Genomic DNA, 22,708 nt, shown 5'->3' on the forward strand with positions numbered 1-22,708 from the left:
GGGGAACTTGCTATTCTGTGAAAAAGACACACTTTATTTATCAGTTATAGACTAAATGTCGTCGTGAACAGTTTGCAAACGAATATTCTTTTTGGGCATACAATATTAACAACAAATTAAGAATCAGGCCAATGTTCAGTTGTCCCCCTTTCCGTATCAGCACATTATAGGTATACGTGCATGTTATACTCGACATGAACAACTGCCATTGAATTTTTGGGAATATTTACTTGACATTCAGCCCAACGAAAGATTGAATAGGAGTTCATTGTATATTGGAATTCAAGCTAACCATTTACATTACAAAAAGACTTTTCAAGGCATGGGTACAATTTCTACATGCTTGGATGGACCACGGTGACCTGACTAAAGCATTTCAGTCGCTGTATTGCTGCATTCATTTACCTCCACTACCACCAGTTTGCGCGGAACCTGCAAACGAGGTTATGCCTTTCAATCTGCTCGTCTGCACATCTGTATCCATAATCAGAATTCTACACGCCATGACTGTAAGTTTGGTTTCGTTAAGGATCACCTGTAGGGAGAAGATTTTCTGTATTCTTACCGCCTATTATTACTCTGTGTGTGTGTGTGTGTGTTGTGTGTGTGTGTGTGTCTGTCTGTCTGTCTGTCTGTGTCTGTGTGTGTGTGTGTGTGTGTTCGTGTATGCATGTGATCTATCGTTATTGTGAGAGAAAGAGAGAGAGAGAAAAAAAAAAGCAAGAACATACTGGTACATGATATGTATTATTATTATTGCATCAAACGTTCGTGGCGCGTCCTGTATTATGGATAGTCACGGTGACAAGTTTTGCCCTAAGTGGGAGTAAACCATTCATGTTACATGCACATGTTTTCGATACTACACGAGAAACAAAATCGAAGCTGTATTTCCTGTAGCTAAAACTTGATTATGATAATCGAAGGCACCAGGTTGATACGTGGTGTGTATGGTTGATGGAAGTTTGAAATGCATGTCACGCGGAGTTTGAGCTTTGTATAAGTCTGAAAAATCATGTTTTTAAAAATAATTGTCATTCAAGTGCAAGATATACCTATGAAAAACTGACATAGATTTGCTAGCCCTAAGGGTGCCTTGATGTAAAGTCTCTGGCTGTTTTGGATTTCCAAATGTACGAATAGCCCAATAAAATCCACGCATGATGCTTGAAAATGTTAGCATAGTAGACCTAACGTCTCTTATAAGAGGCACGAAAAGGTGAAACAAGGAAAATGCAGTGGCACTATGCTAACATTTTAAGGTACGTCAAACTTTTCACCTGCATCCAACAACTGACGCAAAACAATGATGAGGGCGATAATAATAACAATGATGATAATGATAATAATGATAATGATTATAATGAATTAGTAATGATAAAAATAATAATAATGATGATGATAATAATAATAAAATGATGATGATTATAATAATGATAATAATAATGATAACGATTATAATGAAATAGTAATGATAATAATGAAAGTAATGAAATGAGTAGATGAAAATTGTCGTTAAATTTTCTAACGATTTACACTGAATTTCACTGTCTCCGATAAACATTATTGCATTTTTATGTGATACCCGCTGTCACCTTTCTAACAGCTGCTCATGCTGCTTTTTCACTTAATGTCTCGTCGAAACAAGATTTCTCTGCTCATTTTATTCTGGTATAGACGAACCAAGTTCTCCGGAAAACATCTAACATGTTCACCCTGGAGTTGGTTGTTTTGGCGCTTTGCTGGACTTCTGTATGGGGTCATCCTCAATGTCTCGACTTTTACCCTCCCTTTGAACCTGAGAAAAATATAAAGTCTTTTTGCGACAGCTACAGCGACTTCGGTTGTTGCACTGTGTCGAGAAACCGGGAAATTAAGAAGTTGCATGAATCTCTGAAGGCACGTTTACCACGCGGTATCTCCTCAGAGTGCACGGATTTTCTCAAGGATGTATTGTGCCAGGAGTGTTCGCCATATGCAGCTCATCTGTACGATGCGGAAACGACGCACCGCAAGACGCCTTTACCTGGTCTGTGCGGAGACTACTGCTCCTCTCTTTACAAGAAATGTTCTAAGATCATTCCTCTGCTAACCGATGACGATGCCATTCTCAACGCATACAATAAGGGTGAGGCAGAGTTTTGTAAGGCTGTGCAAATCACCGATATGGACTATTGCTATCCAAACGTCGTGACAGATTCTTTCCTTAGTGGTGAAGCGTGGAGCTCCCAAACAGGTGGCGGCGAGGGATGCTTGTGCTTTGAGGAATTCGCAAGTGGACTTCGCAATCCGGTATTGGCAGTTCATGCCAATGACCACACCCATCGCCTCTTCATAGCAGAGCAAGTGGGCGTTGTGCATGTGTTCTTCAGGAACAAGACTAAGGTCAAGGAGCCTTTCTTGGACATCCATGATGCAGTGCTGACGTCAAATAGAAAGGGTGATGAGAGAGGGTTCCTTGGTCTTGTATTCCACCCCAAGTTTGTTCAAAATAGAAAACTGTACGTGTACTACACAACCACTACGAAGAAACCGTCGCCATTTGTGGTGAGGATCAGCGAATTCCAGGTAATGATTGACAATCCCAACAAGGTTGATATGACAACCCAAAGGATCATCCTAGAGGTTGAAGAGCCGGAACCCAATCACAACGGAGGACAGATGCTCTTTGACGACCAAGGATTCTTATATCTCTTCCCAGGCGATGGTGGCAAGGGAGGGGATCCACACGGAAAAATCGGGAATGGTCAAAATTTGTGAGTAGAATGGTTCTTATTCCACCTTATATCTTTGCTTGCTCTCCCTGTTAAATTTTTGTTTATGTTGCGCAGACCAAAATTTCATCCAAGCAAGGGTATAATAGATGAGACACTACTGAAATTTTCTCTCATTATAATAGATGGTTATATGACTGAATCTTAGAATCTCGTGAGTTCGCTACACCTGCAAATATAGAAGATCATGATTAAAGCAGTGGTAACAATGGGTTATAATCATATTAGAAGAATTAGCCCTCTTCACTGTTTAAATAGATATAATGAGATTACTTTCATATATGTATATATATATAATTATGTATATATATATATATATATCGATATATATATACATATATGTATATATATATATATATATATATATATATATATATATATATATATTATGCAAGTAATCCCTCCCTCCTATTCTCCTTCCGATGTATATTGTAATTATGTATGTACGGGGGCTGCACGTAAATCAAGCCACGCTTATGCTGTAGCCCCACTGTATTATTCATTGTTGTATGTTTGTTGTACATTTTGCTGTACATTGCTGTGCAAAGGCAATGAAGGAAGAATATTCTGTGAACAAATTATATTTATGTTTGTATTATGAATGTGCATGTGCAATGATGACACAGAAACCAATAAATCAAATCAATATATATATATGTATATATATATATATATATATATATATATATATATATGTATATATATATATATATATATCATATTTATTGTGTTGAAACACTATCCAAGCATTGTCGTTGTCCATTGAAGTGTAGGCCACTCCTATTTCTTGGTAAAGGGAAAAACGACCTCATATCAATTTCTTTCCCTTGCAGAACTATGCTGCTTGGCTCTATCCTTCGAATAGATGTTGATCGTCAAGAGAATGGTCTCCAGTACGCCATCCCGAGAGACAATCCCTACGTGAACTACTCCAGCAGTGAGAGGCGCCACGAGATCTTTGCCTACGGAGCCCGCAATATGTGGCGGTGCTCGGTGGACAGGGGGGATCTCCAGACGGGCCATGGAAGGGGCCGTATCTTCTGCGGAGACGTGGGACAGTCCAAATTCGAAGAGATTGACATTATCGTGAAGGGAGGGAACTACGGATGGCGGGGCAGGGAAGGATTTACATGCTATGATGATAAACTATGCGACCACATGCAAGGTATAGAGATAACAAGCTGTTATATCCGTATGTCGAGTTTGGAAAAATCATTTGATCATGATCGGATGTCATCATGTGACCTTGTGTAGACATCGTATTTTGCTTCTACTCTTGTTTGGTTTTGAACCAAGTTCGGGACCAACTTCGCACGAAATAGAAAATTCAATATTCGTACGGTCATCTTGTGTCAATTTCGGGACAGTGTGACGCCACAAAAAACTTGAACAAAATGGGTATATAGGTGCAAAGCTGTGGAGATGGTTATTGCTTTCCTGAAAATTAATTTTACTCATTTATGATTCTTTTTGAATGGTTGAGGAAATTGTTTGGATCAGGGAAATCTTAAACTAATCGACATGCTTGCAATTCAGAACATAAGCTTCAGTATCAATGATATCAAAATATATTCGAATACCATTCACAGTATATTGGAAAGCGACGAACAACACGAGTGAAATCATTATACAAATTGTATTCCGAAATTATCCATATCTATATTTAGATGAAGTTCTACCAATCCATGACTATCCACATACTGAGGGAAAATGTGTGATAGGCGGCTACGTCTACAGGGGATGTCAGTATCCCAATCTGCAAGGAAAATACATCTATGGAGACTATCCCACAGGGTGAGTATAAATGTATTTTTTTTTCTTCCGAAGAAATCACTTTGTGGTGTCTAAGGCATCATTATGATATTTGAATTGACTCGTATACAAATACACGCACATACATGAATGTAATTATGATTTATGTATATATACATATACACATATGAAAATTCTAATGTTCTTCATGTTGGGTATTTATTTCCTTAAAATGTAAACATTCGCACGTTTCCATATACATGTAGTCTTACATCATGAAAGGAATGCATCATGACATACACGCAGCAGCATACTGTTTCACAAGAAGCATTCAAAAATACACTAATGTAACTAATCAAATTATTTGGTGTTTTTTAATCAAATTCAGTTTCTGATCTCTTCCAGTTGCACTTCAAACGTACGTTAAGTCTGATTTCCTCTTTCAAAATTGAACAGTCTTTTGTTGTTTATCTCCTTTCGTTGCGCTCTTTGACTTGATTCATACAGAAAATGAACTGACCGTCTATTACGTGCTGCAGTTGCAATTTATTTTCTTATGATCAAATATGAAACACTTAGACATGTGCTAATTTCCTCTTTTTGATATTTTGAATCAACTCCTCCATGACGTTATTCTCCGTCTGGAAGGTGTGAATAATAATGATAATGATCAACAGCGCTTAGCATAGCGTATAAAGCCCCCGTTCCACTATCACGATTTGGACCCCGATCTGTCCCGATCTAGCAGATCGGGAGAGAGCGGCAAAAGCGTACGGGGATCGGAAGTATCGTAGCAGCAGCGTGTGGAGGTCGGGGTTAGAGCGGTGATTTTTTTCAGATCGGGAAGAAATTTTGAACCGGTTCAAAATTTCTTCCCGATCTCCCCGATCAAAATTGACATATTTTTAATCGTACGACAAGCGGGGAGAGCGTAGTGACAGCGTAAACGCAGCGGGGAGAGCGTAGTGACGGCGTAAACGCAGCGGGATGAGCGTAACAAGGTCTTTCTGAGCGTAGTAACATCGGCATAAGAACGGGAAGTAATTTTAGCTGTAATTTTCGAAGAAGAAGAAGAGATGAAGAAAAAGAAGAGAAGAAAGCAGCAAAGCAGCTACCCAAAAGGCGAAGAAAGAGAGACTGCACGTGATGCTGAATGAGGAGGAAGGGGACATAGCAGAATTTTGAAGAATATGAAATCATCTACAACAGCTGGAGGAAGACGGACTATAAAGCAAGGACATCAAGAAAAAGCCTTGGAAAAATCAGCACGTCTTTGTTGATACAATGCATTGCTGCAATAGAACCGTGAGTTGAGGAGCCTCTTCGAGGTCCACAGTTTATTTCTTCGGTTCTGCTGCAGACCGACAGTCGAATCGGGGTACATCGGGGCACATCGGGCACTTTTCAGCTCTCTGAACAGGGTTAAGCGGGGTTCCCACTATCGTGCGATCCATTGCGAACGCCACGATTGGACATTCGTAACTGATCGTGGAAAATTTGTTGAACCCGTCTGAAATTTCACGTTTGGATACGAGGTTATGCGAGTCAATACGTGTTGGTACGCTTTGATGCGATATGGTCACGATTGGTCTATTTCAAGCGATACGATCTGTCACGATCTGGTCTGCCGTTCAAATACGATCCGACAGGATTGTCCGGATTGAGTTCACGATTGGTACCGATCTAACATGACCATTACGATCCCCGACCTGGTAGGTGCAGCAACATACTGATACGTTCCAATACGAACACCGCGAACCAATACGGGCTGCTGAGATAAGATACGATATCTTTTACGATCGGGATCAGAAGCGACCCCCATTTAAGGCGCGATTGGACCCGAATGGGAATATTATAGTCCGGCTGACGATGGATTTCACTGTTTCCCTTATTATGCAGAGTGATTAGGCCTATTAATTTTATCCACAACCATTGATGATGGCAAGGCTTGACAGGTTGACGATGATGACAACGTATAACCTTTGCAGTATTGCTAATGACGATTGTTATCAGAGAGAAAGCAGCACCCAGGCCAGCCATAACCTCAGATATTCCCTCGTCTAACATTAAACGTAAAGAAATTTATAGATTATTAAATCGATATGCTCACTCTCCCCCCTCACAAAAAAGAATGAAATAACGAACCCAAATACATAAGATCAGATGATTACCCCTCTTCCCCAGAAAAAAAAGCAGCAAGACAAAATGACCTTTCTCTCCAATACATGAAGAAAATAATTATTTGATGAAATGGAAGCTAAGAAAGAGGATGGGATCATTTTAAATATTATAACATAGTATTATGTGTTATATACGCTCGATATAAGAAAGTTGGCCGAATGGATAGTATTGCTTAAGTGTTCGATTACATATTCGCAAAGTGTATGTATCATATGCCTTTTTATTTCAAAATGTCGCGATCTCATGGGTTATTAAAAGTTTGGTTTATTCGGCTTGATTTACTGTTTTACTTAACAATGTTTAACATAACTGATACATACACATAACAGAAAAGTGACTCCCTAATCAAAATGATGTCACTTTCTAACAAAAAAGGAGGTTTTACGCAAAATTATTTCGCAGGGGTATATTGCTACACTTATTGAATAACTAACTGTGAAAAATAATAAGAGTGATCTTCATTGTCATAATCATACGGGTAATCTCACATCCACGACAATGGTCACTTTTACATTTGCAGTAATAATGAGAGTTGAAAATAACCATTTTCCTCTAAAATTATGCTCTACCAAACATACAAAAAAGACATTGAATAGTGTCAAAATATATGCAATGGGGTCAAACGATGGCTGATGAAACAACAACTCTTAATTACTATGTACAATACACAAACAGCAGGATACTGCACCCCCAAAAAATAGTCTGTAATATACTTTTACAAATTAACCATTTGCCTTTGATATGTACCCATTCAAGCACGATTCATTAAATTATTCTCATCTTTGTACTGACGTTAGTCAATACGTGCAGACAAACAATTGCCATTTTATTTTTGCTCATTTTTTTTTGTTTTCGTTACAAAAGTTATCCCATATGCTGTTTTGTGTGTCTGTATAATGGTAATAACAACTCATTCATGAAAACATCATTAACATAATGTGTGAAAACATCTAAAAATCTGTAATACAACTTTCATTTTATGAAATCATTAAAAAAATGATTTTGATAATGTACCTTAAAAATTACGACAATTAAACCCCACACCGTCATAAAATTTACCGTTTGGAAATAATAATCTAAAGATGCAGGCTACCACCTATCAGAATACAAAATAAATCAATTTATGAGTAAAATAAGGGTAAATGGGCCAAAAATGACAATAATAATAAGCGGAAGTGAAGTGAAAAAGTCGATCCCGATCAACACGATTAAGAAGCACGATTAGAAGAGATTTGCTGCGTTTGGATACGATCCTAGACGATCTGATGCGATGATCACGATCAAAAACTAATCGTGTTAATCGTAGAAAATTTTTGAACCGTCCAAAATTTTCCTACGATTAACGCGATTGCCACGATTGACCTTAAGATCTGATACAATCTGATAAGACCATCACGCTTGCTGCACGATTAAGACCACGATTGCAATCGTGGCGCCAATCGTGATAGTGGGAACCCCGCTTAACAGCGTGATAAGATCGTATAGATCTTTCAGAGCGTAGATACAGCATGCTAACACCGTCCAGATCGGCTCGGGTTTTACCCGATCCTTCCCGACCTGAGAAAATTGTCAAATCGTAGCGAGAACGGCATAGTGGAACGGGGGCTTAACACATCATAGTGCATAATCGTCTCTTTGTTATGCGCTTATGACCCCTCCCCCCCTCCCCCCCCCTCCCCCCCCCAAAAAAAAAGTTATTCTATAAACATTCGGAAAGCAAATATACACCTTGGTTTCCTTCTGCTTCAGAATTGGTACAATGCGTTTAATTCTTCCCTTTCGGAATTCCACCAAAAAGGAAAGAAAAGAATCTACAACGCTATTCACCATTGTGTAGGATTTTCAAGGATACAGAATTACCTCACGACTGCCTGACTGCTCTATACACACTTATGAAATGAGAAGTGAATGCGTGATTCACTCATTCATTCAATCAACTTCCATCTCTAACAAAAGAAAAAATCCACACAAACAAACGGTTAATTCTTCCCTTTTGGAATTCCACCAAAAAGAAAAGAAAAGAATCTACAACGCTATTCACCATGTGTAGGATTTTCAAGGATACAGAATTACCTCACGACTGCCTGACTGCTCTATACACACTTATGAAATGAGAAGTGAATGCGTGATTCACTCATTCATTCAATCAACTTCCATCTCTAACAAAAAAAAAACCCACACAAACAAACATGTAAGTATGTTTTTCTTTTTAATAGAAGACTAGTGCATACATTGACAGTTATGTGCAAACAATTATATGCATGATTAGCAAGCAAGGTGAGAGGAAAAACAATAAAAAGCATTTTTTAGAACGAGAAAGAATGCTAAAAAGCGATGCTTGTAGGGTGCATTTCTCATTTCCAATATTTGATTATTTTAGTCAACTTTCGTATAACAAAATCTTTCCATTTTCATAAATCTTCAAAAGCATTCCTTTTTCACATTTAGTATACCTTCTGAGTTGAGAATTTTAACCTCTTTGTAATCTTTCCCGACAAAAAAAAAAAACCAAGATATATTTCATGCTATATTCTGTGAAATATGATTCCCAATGTTCAAACCATTAATACTAAACCTCACAATATTATAAATTTGTGTTTTAGCCAATCATATTTGTGACAAGCATTTTTGGCAAAAATGGTATATCATTACTTCATTTAGCAAATAAGAGATTCAGCAGAGATAGCAGAATCACCTGCAGATTGAATTATAGAAGTCTGGATTATTCAAATCAGTGTTGGATACTTAGATACCATTTTGGATTTTATATAATATATTCTATCACGATGCACCTCGGATCTGTAACTCTCCTTTCTATGGCAATAAGAATAACAACAAAAACTAGTACCGATCTATAAATACGAGCAATGAATTCAAAATAGTCCATATTCTTCTGTCTTTTTTTTTATTTGGATGCTCATTACATTCGCAGAGTTATCATCAGCTCATTAATTAGCATGGAATGATGAACAAGATTATAGATATCTGAGGAATTGAAAAGTGGAAACAAAATCATGCCAGTTTCTACCCAACTGGAAATTTGGAGTATAAGTGTACTAGGGCTCTCTATGAAGGTATATAGAAAGAGGACAGCCGATCAAAAGAACAATTTGTATTGCATTCTTATTCCCTGTTGCATGACAGAAAACTGTTTGAACTGACGGAAGATTTGAAGACAGGAAAGTGGAGTAACGAACAATTTTGTCTCGGGAATAGCTCGATCTGCACAGGGGATTTGAAAGGCTCTTTCCCTCCGATCATACTGTCGTTCGGGGAGGATGAAGCAGGTGAGATGCGTTTAATAGCCCCCCCCCCCCCCCCCAGCAATATTATCATCATCATCATTATTATATTTGGCAGAAGACATACAGTATAAAATCAAATACAAAGATAAAAATAACTAATCATTGCAATAACACAAAATACTTAGACACTGGATGCACCTGACAGGGCTGCCAGGCATTGGGCAAAGTTAACCTATAATTACTAAAGACCACGGACCGCCCTAATCTATATCCCATGCAGTCAGGTGCATACAGTGTTGCAGATTTATGTAAAATGGATAATCATAACATAACATAACACAACATAACATAACATAACATAACATAACATAACATAACATGACATAACATAACATAACATAACATAACATCACATTCATGGCCATATCTTTTCAAAAATTACTCAGACCAGAGTACAAATTGTGTCAAAACGAACGCTTCGATATTTTCACGAATGTTGAATCGCAATCTGGTTACTCGTTACTACAACATTATGAGTGGCACATTAATATTGCAAAACATGCAGATCGCTATCACTCCTCCCCCACTCCCCTCCCTCACACACTCCTATACCCAGGTTACGAATCCACAATCGCGAGGGGAATTACCCCCTCCTCTGGCATCAAGTCCCCTCACAAAAATATACGGTCAACCCGTGATGCGGACTTTTCATTATTATCCTTTAGTTATTCTAGTTGTTGTTCTCATTTTACGACTTGAATTGCTGAATGTGATAAGAAATACCTATACGTCCGTCAGATAGAATTTTGGAAAAAAAGAAACAAATAGGCCTGCATCAATAACATCCTTAATATCATTTTATTTTTCATTGCTATATTTTGTATACACAATTCTTCGCAAGGGGTCTTCTGTAAGAATGATAGCCAAGTTGTGACTGTAACCATTCTTATATAATTGGAGTACATATTGGGTTGGCATGTTATAATTCAACTGAAGCAATGCAGGATACCGGACCGAATATGAAAATTTTGAAATTGATCACTATCATTATGCGGTATTATTTTTATTGCAATCCATTTTGGTTTAAACTTCCCTCGGTAATACAGCCCCCCCCCCCCCTTCTCGAACCAAATTACGGTGCTACAGTGCAACAATGTATAGAAAGGATAGACAAATCGGTTACAGCTCGTTATATTCCGAAGGTTCGATATTCCGAAGGCTCTTTATTCCTAAGATTCGTTATTCCGAAGGTTCGTTGTTCCGAATTTCATTTTCGGATTGACCAATCTTCGAATTAACGAACCTTCGGAATAACGCCACAAATTTTCGGATTAACGAACCCTTTTTCATTTTCGGATTAACGAACCTGTATAGGTATAGGGAATTTACGTGTTTCGGATTAACGACCCTTCGGAATAACGAACCTTCGGAATAGCGAACCTTCGGAATAACGAACAGCACCCGACAAGGCTTTGTCTAAAGAAGAATCTTGTGCTGGTGTAGCTTGGGTATTTGTTTTCTCTTTCAAAAGGTGAAATCTACTTATTGTCAACTGCTTCTGCGAAAACGGATACCAACGCCGGAGTAGTTTTGAAGATAGTAGATCCGAGGAAGTAAGTTATGTAAGGCTTATGTTCAGCTCCAATTGCCTGCACATGCATTGATGTTTCTTGCTCTTACTTTGCGATGAACATACCAGACGCAAATATATTGCAAATGTACATTTTGACAGAAGATGAGGGGTCACAGCAATTATTGATATGAAAATAATGACACCTCCTTTTATAATCAAAAGATCAACTTCTGTTTGTTAACATGATATTTTATTCACGTAAATTATTTCCTTTTGAATCCATTGAACACCGAAGGAAAATATGAACGCCGAATATTACATTTCTATTGCGTGTCAAAATCTAAAGAATTATTGATTAAAATTATCGCTTCAGCCACATGGTAAATCAATAAACAGTGAGTGAAGCAAAGCGCTTTTGTAGCTGATCTCTACCATTGCTCTCTGGCGTCAACAGTTCTTATTGTCCCATTACGAGTGCTGAAACATGTTACGACTGTACATTTTGCCTTATTTTTTTTTTAATTTCCTGTGGATCAACAGGTGTATATTGACAAGATATTAGTGACCGTGATGGGGAAAAACACACACAAAAATTGCATATATATATAGATGTCATTCTCGGTCTATACTGCCTTTTATTTAACCCCATCGAAGGCGAGGAAATCCAGAGAAATGCTTAGCAGACCACGACAAGAAAGCAGTTTACAGTTCCTCTGCTTCAAGTGAACTTGGTAAGTTTTCATTAATTTCCTCTGTCAAGAACTTAAAGAAAGAAATAACTCAAACAATGATAGACTCCTACATCGTTAAAGGTGTGCCACAGTGGGTTCGTTTTTCGGCGTATCTTACGATAAAATCAGAAGAATAATTTTCTAATATTCTAATACCCAGATTAACCTGTACAATGTTAACTCTGCTCTACCACATGGTCACTGATCATTACCCCAAGATTAACCAGGTATACAATGATGATATTGTGGGTAAATATTGTATGCAAGCCTGAAGGGAAAATGTCTTGCAGCACGTCTCAAATAGGATGTACAGCATTTGAATTCTATTGATTTCAATATTTCAGTTCAAATTTATTTCATATTTCCATTTCTCGATGATGAGATTACAAAATTATTGACAACAAAACAAGAATACAAAATATATACAATCATGTCTTTTGATTGTAGAAGAAAAAGAAAAAGAAAATATACTTGACACTAGTAATGTACATGGTCATATCGTGTGAAAATGTCACTAGTAAGTATAAGAAATATGATGGGGCCTACATAAAAGCTTTAAAGCTTGTAAAACTGTAGGTATATTGAATCCGGGACAATTTTGTGCAGTACTACCGTAAAATGTGATTTCGTAAAAACAAAACAAACAAACAAAACCCTCCACATTCGACCGTTTACACAATTTACCAGCACCGTCACATGTCAATTGAAGAATCTTGCAAATATTATTCTCTTCAGATACAGTATATTTTCGCCAATGCTTTGCGAACCTGTACACGGAACACTGTAGGACGGTAATGTCTTTCTCACAATCTCGATCAAGTTATATCGATTCATAGAACAACTTTAGATAACATTCATCATCAAAATCATTTAGGAAGTGCGTTTATTGTATCTTTGCAGTCTCAGGTGGAAGAGTACTACTACCTCCTGATGGTGGCTCATCCCCGGCTCGTTATTACCACCAAGGGTGGCTCTCCCATTATACATGCGCCCTCATTGTTTCAGTCTGTACACTGTTTATTGTCGTTTGCAAGCGGAAAATTTGTTCAATAATTTGTCCTGTAAGGTCTCGTTCTTCGATGGGTAAAACATACAAGCGAGTCGAGAATTTGAAGGGAATTAAATAGAGTGCCCTTTGCACCCTCATATATCAAATTCATATCGAGAAGATATAATTCTTATATTTTAGAGACTTACATGACCAACATACACTTACATGGAATAGGGCGTAATGATATATCGAATTGCAAAGTGAGTTATTGTTCCGGTTTAATGACCCATGTTGCAATGTGAATTGTGTCTTTCATCGTACTAAAAACGTATCTGAAAGAAAAGTTAGATTTCTGTGAATGTGCACGAAAGAACCAATGGTTACTTATATGCAAAAAGTTATATTCAGCTTTAATTTTACCTTATCTTAATTATGGTATCATAACTTGGGGGAACAATCATCCAACTTATCTTCCTTCGAATATAATTGCCACATAATATTTGGAGAGATCTCACACCCATGTTTTGTTTTGTTTTGTTTTGTTTTGCGATCTTGATCATTATCATCATGACCAATCTATGTACAAACTCATTAATGATTATTATCGTCGTTTTCACCAGCATGTTTGCGAAAAACCACTCCGTCTATAAATACCCAACTCGTCATTCTGATGAACTTTATTTGCCTTTAACTAGGACTATTTTTACACAATCTGTATTTGATAGACTTGATGGACTTTAATATCGGAATAACCTCTGTGATATAGTTAAAAAGTGTCTCCAAGTTTAAATTCTGACTTGTGAGAAGAATTTAAAGAAAAACTTTTTGATCATTTACAAGAATCTATCCGAGTCTCATCACCGAAATTAATGTCTTTGTATATTAAAATCATGGAAATAATGGTAAAATTGTGCTGGAAAATTGATTTTCTATTTTCTGTCAAATATCAAGCAATCACTGCTGAGCGGCTCCAACCATCCATTATCCACCTAGGCAAATTTCCTTCTTTTTTTTTTGCAATTTGATTTTTTTTCTTTTTTTTTCCCTCATGAGGGGACTGCATACTACAAGCTCTGCTTTTTAACAATTTTGTTTCTGCCTTTACCATAATGATATAACATTTATTTGTATCATTGTTGATAATTTACTTGTGTCTTTATTACATGTTATTATATCGCATTGTTGTACTGATTTCCTGACATCTGTATATACGAACATTTCATTGTATTCCTAATTTTGTTTATTGGAAATGAAACAAATCAACTTGAACTTGAATTATAACTCTTATATTGTTATAATCTTCCATCTTTTATCTTTATCTTCACACCACGTAATTATTTTTTTTTCTCTCTCTTTCTTCATTCTCTCTTCCTTCATGACAGTGACTTATAGTGTATAGGGATTTGTCCAGGGTGTTTGTTTCGGGTTAGTTAGGTTTCCATATCGTAGTTTCTCTTGTAATTCCGCTTTTTATGTATAACAGTATAAAATCAATCATTATGATTGTGTGCGTGTGTGTGTGTGTGGGGGGGGTTGCACCCTATACGAGCATTGCTTTTTAGCATATCTCTCCATTTCCACCATTTCTGTATGCTTAAAATATCATGTAAACTAATATTGTGATGTAATTTGTGCATTCAATTTCTGTTAAATATTTACATATTTCTGTTGGAAATGGAACAAATAAATGAAATGAAAAAAAAATGAAAAAAAAATGCAAACACGTTATACGGGTAAGGCGTGCCTCCCACATTGAACATCAGCCGGTCTTCCACACTTTATCTTATATCCGGATGTCATGCCATGTCATGTCATGTCATGCAATGATTGTAACGTATATAAGCAAATACCAGGAAGGTGAATACCGATTAACTGCACATTCAAATTTATTATGTAGAGTTGAGTGCATTGTGTGAATAAAGCTTGCATTTTTATTAAATCTTTTACACTTTGTATATGTGATATTACACAGTCTTCTCTCACCGTGCCTTTAATGTTATGCAGCACATAATTCTTGACTTCTACTACTACTCTGAAAGAAAATGATGATAATAAGAAAGAGAAATGGCGGATTTATAAAGGAAATAACGGTGTATTTTGGTACATTGCACTGCCGCATGTGCAGTCCAATCGACAAACCGCGAACGCTATACTTCTACACAGAATGCAAAAATAACATCACTATATTATACACTTGACAGGTATAAAAATCACTGGCACTTGACTCGTAATATCACAAGAAACCAACGAATATATTTTATCTGATATTTTGATATCTCCAAAAAAGCTTTTATTTCCAACGAAAATTTTAGCAAACAAATTATATATGAACAATGATCGTAATCATGATAATGATTATGATAATGCCATAGTAATAATGAACATTAACCGCGCTTGATACAAAGTTTCTAAGCGCCTTACAAAAATACAATCAAACATATAAATTTCAAATATTAAGATATAACTGAAAAAGCTTTCTAAAACTAAATTTCTTTTACACATTGTAAAATAATCATTGCACTCAAAACCAAACAACATTCAATAATATTCAATACCCCCCAAAAAAATAAATAAATAAATAAATCACACGTTATTATCATGCGTACATCAATATAATTTATTCAGGATATAAGAAGAAAATGTATATCTTCGTGACACACCTTGGAAATTGGCAATCTAAGAAAAGCGGTATAAGAAATAATGACTTTCGTGTAATAGTCGAGCTATTCAATACACTGTACATAGTGGGTTGATATACATTCCTTTCACATGATTATTAGTAAATTTTAGATTATAACCATAAGTTCAAACAAAACCCTTTCTTCTAGATACTCTGCAAATAAATCGGGTCAAACATGATCCTCTATCAAATATCATTGTTTATACGAGCTTCATATGATTATGATATCATATACTCTCTGCCTTGGGAGTTTCTGGTTAAAACTATAATGGACAGAGGCGACTCCAAAATAGTACTCAACTTCGAGTTCACTGAGGGTGCAGCCGGAACTGAATATTATTGGAGGTACCGAGGCCCATATACATAGATAAATTATATTATTATAAACATTCCTACATAAAGTATAGCAAACGAGGAAGAGGACCGTGCAATGTGGTCGGTATACAAATCATCGTCACCACCATTATCATTATCATTGTCATCATTATCATCATCATATGGAAGGGTGTAGATGGTTCTGACTTCCTGTCGTTCCTTCACATAATCCTACCTATAAACTTGTAAGTGCTTGTCCAACCTATATACTTGAAAGTGATTAAGCCGAGATTACTGACGAAATAGCTTATATAGGCCTGGGTATGAATATACGAATTGACACATCCATTACCAGGGTCCGATATCTATTCGCAAATTTGCAGTACATACATGCATGCCATGACGTGGAGTAACACTCTTAGGCCTATGATAAAGCAATACCATCTATACATATTACAGACAACTAGCTTCAGATAGTGCCCTATAAATCCTATTCAAATCATCTCGCCGAAAAAAAAAAAACTATCGAAACGACCAAAACAAAACAAAACACCAAACATTCCCTATACACTAACGGTATACGAGATTTCATAACTGGGACAGAACATGAGAATGATTATGTACATAGGTCCTTAAAAAGGGGAAATCCAGTCCAAAAATAAGTTAGTCTGATAAAAAAAGTAAAATCTTACGAGTTCAACGGTAAAAATTTGACTAAGATCAGATGAAAAATAAGAAAGTTATATGACATTTAGAAGTTTTGCCCATTTCTGCAAAACAATTCTTGTACAGGGGATATGAATATGCAAATGAGTGAGCTGCCCTTGTCATAACCTCACAATCTGCCATTGATTGTGTATATTTATACCTCCCCCCCCCCAAAAAAAAAAATAAAAATAAAAATAAAAATAAAATAAAATGAATAAATAAATAAGTAAAGAAGAAGAAAATGACGAAAATTCAATATTTCTGTCATTGAAGTCTGAAACGTGATGTTATTCCTATTGAAAAACTCTAGAATTAGTGATCAGTTAGAATATGTTATATAGGGCACCCAGAATTTGAGCCGCGGGCATAATTGCGTTTGAATGACAAACTGGAAATTACAACATTTTAGGTACAAACTATATGGCAAGTTGTGAGGGGATGACATGCTCACTTTTCAATTTGCATATAGGCCTATTCATATCGACCGTTCAAGAACTGTTTCCTTAAAAATTGTAAAATAAAATTTTACCGTTGAACTCGTAATATTTTGCTCTTTCATAATATGATTAGACTAACTGATATTTGGATTAGGACATTAACAGCACCCATGATCACACTGAAATGTTCGTGTCCCCTAACAACGCGGCAGTCGTTCATCCTCTTCTTCTGTCCATCCGAGGAACTCAAACTGTCAGTCCCGTTGTTTGCTTTTCTTACAGGCAACAAGACACTTGAGAATTATGCTTCCTTGTATGATATTCACGATCAGCATGACAATAACCTTAGAAGAGAGAAAACCCCGTCATTTCCACTGTAGTCCAAGAGCATTAGGTCAAAAAAGGCCTAAACCTGGACATTTTTGGTAACAAGCTGATTTTTTCAGGATAGGTCCAGAAAAATGTCTAAAATAACATACTAAAAGTCCTCATGAATCCTCCTTGAGCGTTTTCCGCAATCCAAGACGGCGTCCAAAATGGCCGCCATTTCCAGAAATTCTTATAACTTTTCAACCAGAGAACCCAAATACAAAATTTAAATGTCTAAATATATGTTTTGAAGCATGAAGAAGTCAATAAAACACATATCAAGAGATGTTGATGCACGCAAGTACCGAAATCCAAGATGGCGTCCAAAATGGCCGCCATTTTCTGAAATTCTTATAGCTTTTCAGTCAGGTAACCCAATACGAAATTTATATGTCTAAATATATGTTTTGAAGCATGAAGAACTCATTGAAACACATATCAAGAGATTTTGATGCACGCAAGTACCGACATCCAAGATGGCGTCCAAAATGGCTGCCATTTTCTGAAATTGTTATAGCTTTTCAGCCAGGTAACCTAAATACAAAATTTAAGTGTCTAGATATATGTTTTGAAGGATGAAGAACTCAATAAAATACATATTAAGAGATGTTGACGCACACAAGTACCGTAATCCAATATGGCAACCAAAATGGCCGCCATTACCTGAAATTTTTATAACCTTTCAACTAGACAACCCAATACACAATTTAAGTGTCTTTACACGTTTCGAAACATGAATAACTCAATAAAATACATATTAAGAGATTTAGACGCACGAATGTGCTGATTTTAATGCTCGAGCTCTTCCTTATATGGAAAATGGGGTGCAAAATGTCCCAATCTTATCTCACAATTATGTAAATAAATGTCAATATAATTTATAAGAAACTTTTTATTTAGAATATAGTTCTTATGTGTAAAGTATACAAATAAAAGCATTTGCATGTTAACGGCAAGGAGTGTGTCCTCGTTACGAGAGAAATATTTCACCAACAGATTTGTTGCTAAACTAGAAGGCAATATCCGTTTACCACATGGTCTATTTTCGTCACCTTAAGCACATGAGATGAAAATTTAGTGCTAGCCCCTTTTTATTACCAATGCGTTTGATGTCTACCATGAGGTGAGTTCCAGTTGAAACTGTCAGTTATCACTTGAGAAGTAAAAATTCTTTGAAGAGTAAAGTTATTTGTGCATGGAGGAGGGATACTCCTCTACCTCACGAGGGACCTTTTTTTCTTTCTTTTTTTTTTACTCGAAAGTGAAATACATAGTGCAAGCGTTTGGTAAGATATTGAATTATTTCCATCAAAGAGTAGGAAATTGGATATAAAGTAGTATTCAGGGAAATGGGCAATATGATTATGGAAGGGTGTGGGGGGGGGGGAGGTCCTCTCCCCCTCCCCCCCCCCCCAACATGAGGGAGATTTTGCATTTTCAGACCTGATATTCAGACATCCTGATGCACCCTATTGGTGAAATATTAGTTTTTTGTTTCCATCAAAAAAGGAACAAAAAGATATACAATCATGGAAGTGCGCGGTTATAGGGTTGCCTGCTCCCACACGAGGGAAAATTTCATATTTTCACAGAGCTGTTGCATCCATTTGGTGAAATACCCGATATTTGTTTTCTATTTGAAAACGCGAGGAAAAATATATATTCAGGAAAGTGTCGATCGGGGAGGGAGAAGTGTGAAAGGAGAATACTCCTTCCCATACCTCAGAAATTTTTGTATTTTCCAATTTGAAATTCAGAGATTTAGCCCATTCTTTGGTGAAATATCTGAGATTTGTTTTTGTCCTAAAAGTAAGAAAATAATACTTATGGAAATATGCGGGGGAGGCGTATGAAGTGATGCACCTTCCCACAAAATGGAGATTTGTTGTTTTTTTCAGGTTACGAGTTTTATGGTGCGCTCTGTTGATGAAATACTAGATTTTTGTTTTTTATTAAAAAGTATAAGTAGAATAAAGACTAGTATATTCAAGGCAATGAGCTAGTAGATGATGGGGGGGGGGGTCACTTTCGACTGGAGGGAGTTTTGCATTTCGATGATCGTCATTAAACGGCCTAATGCACCCTTGGTGTTATATGGAGAAAATTATCCATTCTCGAAGAGTAGATAATAATAGTCTCATTATCCCCATCCCCCATCGAAAAGAGGGAGCTTTTACACTTGAATAGAAATGAAATAATTATATCATTTACACACATTTGATGGAATATTTGGGAATTGTTAATCAAAAGGGGAATTTAATATATATTGGGGGAAGTGAGCGGTTGAAGAGTTAGGGCAAATTACCCTTCAATATGAGGGAACTAACTTTTGCATTTTGTAAGTGAAAGATCTAGTGCACACTTTTTGATGACAAATTCGGAAATTTGTTAATCTCAAAAGTGTACAAAGTCTATAAAAGGGGGCCGAGCGAGGGACGTTTAGCATTTTTATGATTGCAACTGAATGACAAAGTGCAAATACTTCAGGATGAATATTTGGAAAATAATGATTGTGCAGGCCACCACCTTCCCCAAGGAGGAGGGGGGGGGGGATGCATCCAACCCAACCTATACCCGTTTTGTGCACATTTAAGGGAAAGATTCCACTGGACCTTCTGAGTTGTTGAATGTCGAACATTATGTTGAACTTCTTTGTCTCTTGAAACAGGCTAAAAACAGCAAATTTTGATGAACAAACGGCGGCCATTTTGGGCAACATTTGGTTTTCGGGAAGAACTCACGTGGTTTTATTTGTACTTATGTGCTTCATGATCTCTAAATAAGTATTTCGTTGGGTTCCTTATGTCTTAAAATATATATTTATACATTTAAGTGCGTATCGCAATTACGTAGTTGCAGGGTTATGAGAAAAACAGAAAATGGCAGCCATTTTGGACACCACTTTTGATTTCTGGAAGTGCTCAAGTGCTTTATTTGTGTTTCAAAATCTCTGAATAAGTATTATATTTGGTTCCTTGAGACTCAAGACGTATATTTCGACATTCCAAGTGTGTACAGTTAAAATCTACTTGCAAAATCATGAAAAACAAATCAGGAAATGGCGGCCATTTTGGACGCCATCTTGGATTACGGTACTTGTGAACTTCAACAACTCTTAATACGTACTTTATTGAGTTCTTCATCCTTCAGAACGTATATGTAGACATTTAAATTTTGTATTTGTGTTACCTAACTGAAAAGCTATAAGAATTTCAGAAAATGGCGGCCATTTTTGGACGCCATCTTGGATTTCGGTACTTGCGTGCATCAACATCTCTTGATATGTATTTTATTGAGTTCTTCATGCTTTAAAACATATATTTAGACATTTAAATTTTGTATTTGGGTTCTCTGGTTGAAAAGTTACAAGAATTTCTGGAAATGGCGGCCATTTTGGACGCCATCTTTGATTGCGGAAAACGCTCAAGGAAGATTTATGAGGACTCTTAGTATGTTATTCTAGACATTTTTCTGGACTTATCCTGAATAAATCAGCTTGTTACCAAAAATGTCCAGGTTAAAACTAATACTCTTGGACTACTGACAGGGAGAAGGGTACTGCATGTTGCTCTGTAGAACTGGCATACCAGGGGGTGTTTCCACAAAGGATCTTAGATGATCTGCCAAGTATCTTACGCCGTTGGCCTTCCCTGTTCCGTTTGTTCCATGTTTTCAGTATCCATTTCAAATTGCAATCACGGGAGTCTGCAGAAAATTCCTATTTAACCGATTTCATTAAAGGGATTGTATAGTTTTGGTTGAGACCTAATTTCAGGTTTCTAACATTTTTTGGTGAGAAAATGAGAAACGTACCTCTTATGAAATATGAAAGAGCATGTAATTCTATGAGGAATTCAAGATTTATTTAATGGAAATTGGTTTTGAAATGGCCGAGATATCAAAAAAGAGCGATTCTAATAAAGTGTGGGACCCACACTTTATTACGAACGCTTTGTTTTACTTTGTTTTTGAATGTTTCGGCCATTCCAAACCCGATTTTCGTCAAATGAACTTTGAATTCCTCTTAAAATGATATGTTCTGTACTAAGTGTTTTCTTGGTATCTCGCAAAAAGTTAAAAGCCAAATTCTAATTTCCACCGATACTGTACCTTTCCTTTAACATACTATTTATCGGTTGTATAACTTATATGAAAAAGGTCTCCATGATATTAATTATCAAGATAATTTTTCAAGTTTCATGATAAAATATCATTTAGAGGGCCGTGGAAGGCGCTGGGGTGTGGGAGTGGGTGGGTTGATAGTGCTCGTGGTTGAATGGGTACGGTCAAGGGTAAATAGTTATATGCTCCCCCCCCCCCCCGCCCGAAAGTCGTAGGTTTGTAGGGGTGTGAAAAAATTTTCCAGGTGTGTGTGTGTGTGTGCAGTGGCGTATCTATACCTTATAGGGAAAACGGCGCCCGGGGCAAGCGCGAAATTGCGCCCCTAATTCCTGAAAAAGTGTTCAACCCCAACCCCAACCCGGTAGGGTCTTTAAACAAGTCCACATGATATGCTTTTTCAAGCACTTAAAAGGAGTCTCTTGAGGGTGATTTAGATATAATATATTTTGATAAATATTGGCGAGCGAGCGCAGCGAGCGAGCCGCAATTTTTTGTATTTCAGCTTACAAAAAAATGGAATTCATGTCATTTTTTGGTCATTCAACCTTCCAATTCTCAGATATCATGACGGCCTTATAGATAACGATTTATACCAACAAACTGAGGACTTTAAAAATAAGTGAGCAAGTGAGCCGCGTCATCATTACTTTTTGTTCTTATCTTGTTTGATTTTTTTTGCGCCCCCCCCCCCCCCCCGGTACGTTCGAAACCGTTGGCGATCTCTTTTGATCCATTCGGCGATTGCTTCAGAACGAAAGAAATTGCAGCCGCTGCTCTGTGTACCCTTTTTCCCGGCTAAATATAAAATGACATGTATGTACACAATAGAT

The 22,708-nt window shown here is 36.8% G+C and overlaps 1 protein-coding gene across 1 annotated transcript; it reads left to right on the plus strand.

Moving 5' to 3' along the window:
* The first annotated feature begins 1,707 nt into the window (after positions 1–1,707).
* On the plus strand, positions 1,708–22,457 carry LOC139715331 (HHIP-like protein 2). Its single transcript, XM_071626908.1, has 7 exons — positions 1,708–2,756; positions 3,608–3,939; positions 4,442–4,568; positions 9,852–9,994; positions 11,484–11,565; positions 12,180–12,256; positions 22,438–22,457. The coding sequence occupies exons 1-7, from the start codon at positions 1,708–1,710 to the stop codon at positions 22,455–22,457; spliced, it is 1,830 nt and encodes a 609-aa protein (XP_071483009.1).
* Positions 22,458–22,708: the final 251 nt, after the last annotated feature.

Source organism: Diadema antillarum, unplaced genomic scaffold (genome assembly GCF_040938485.1).
Source record: "Diadema antillarum isolate AM-2024a unplaced genomic scaffold, OU_Dant_1.0 scf00000046, whole genome shotgun sequence".
Classification (NCBI taxonomy): Eukaryota; Metazoa; Echinodermata; class Echinoidea; order Diadematoida; family Diadematidae; genus Diadema; species Diadema antillarum.

What these genes read in the sequence shown, in the direction of transcription:
- LOC139715331 (XM_071626908.1), top strand. Translation starts at nt 1,708, where the DNA reads ATGTTCACCCTGGAGTTGGTTGTTTTGGCGCTTTGCTGGACTTCTGTA. An exon ending in TATGGAGACTATCCCACAGG is followed by an intron (nt 4,569 to 9,851) that starts GTGAGTATAAAT and finishes GTTGCATGACAG; the next exon opens with AAAACTGTTTGAACTGACGG. An exon ending in GTTCGGGGAGGATGAAGCAG is followed by an intron (nt 9,995 to 11,483) that starts GTGAGATGCGTT and finishes CTCTTTCAAAAG; the next exon opens with GTGAAATCTACTTATTGTCA.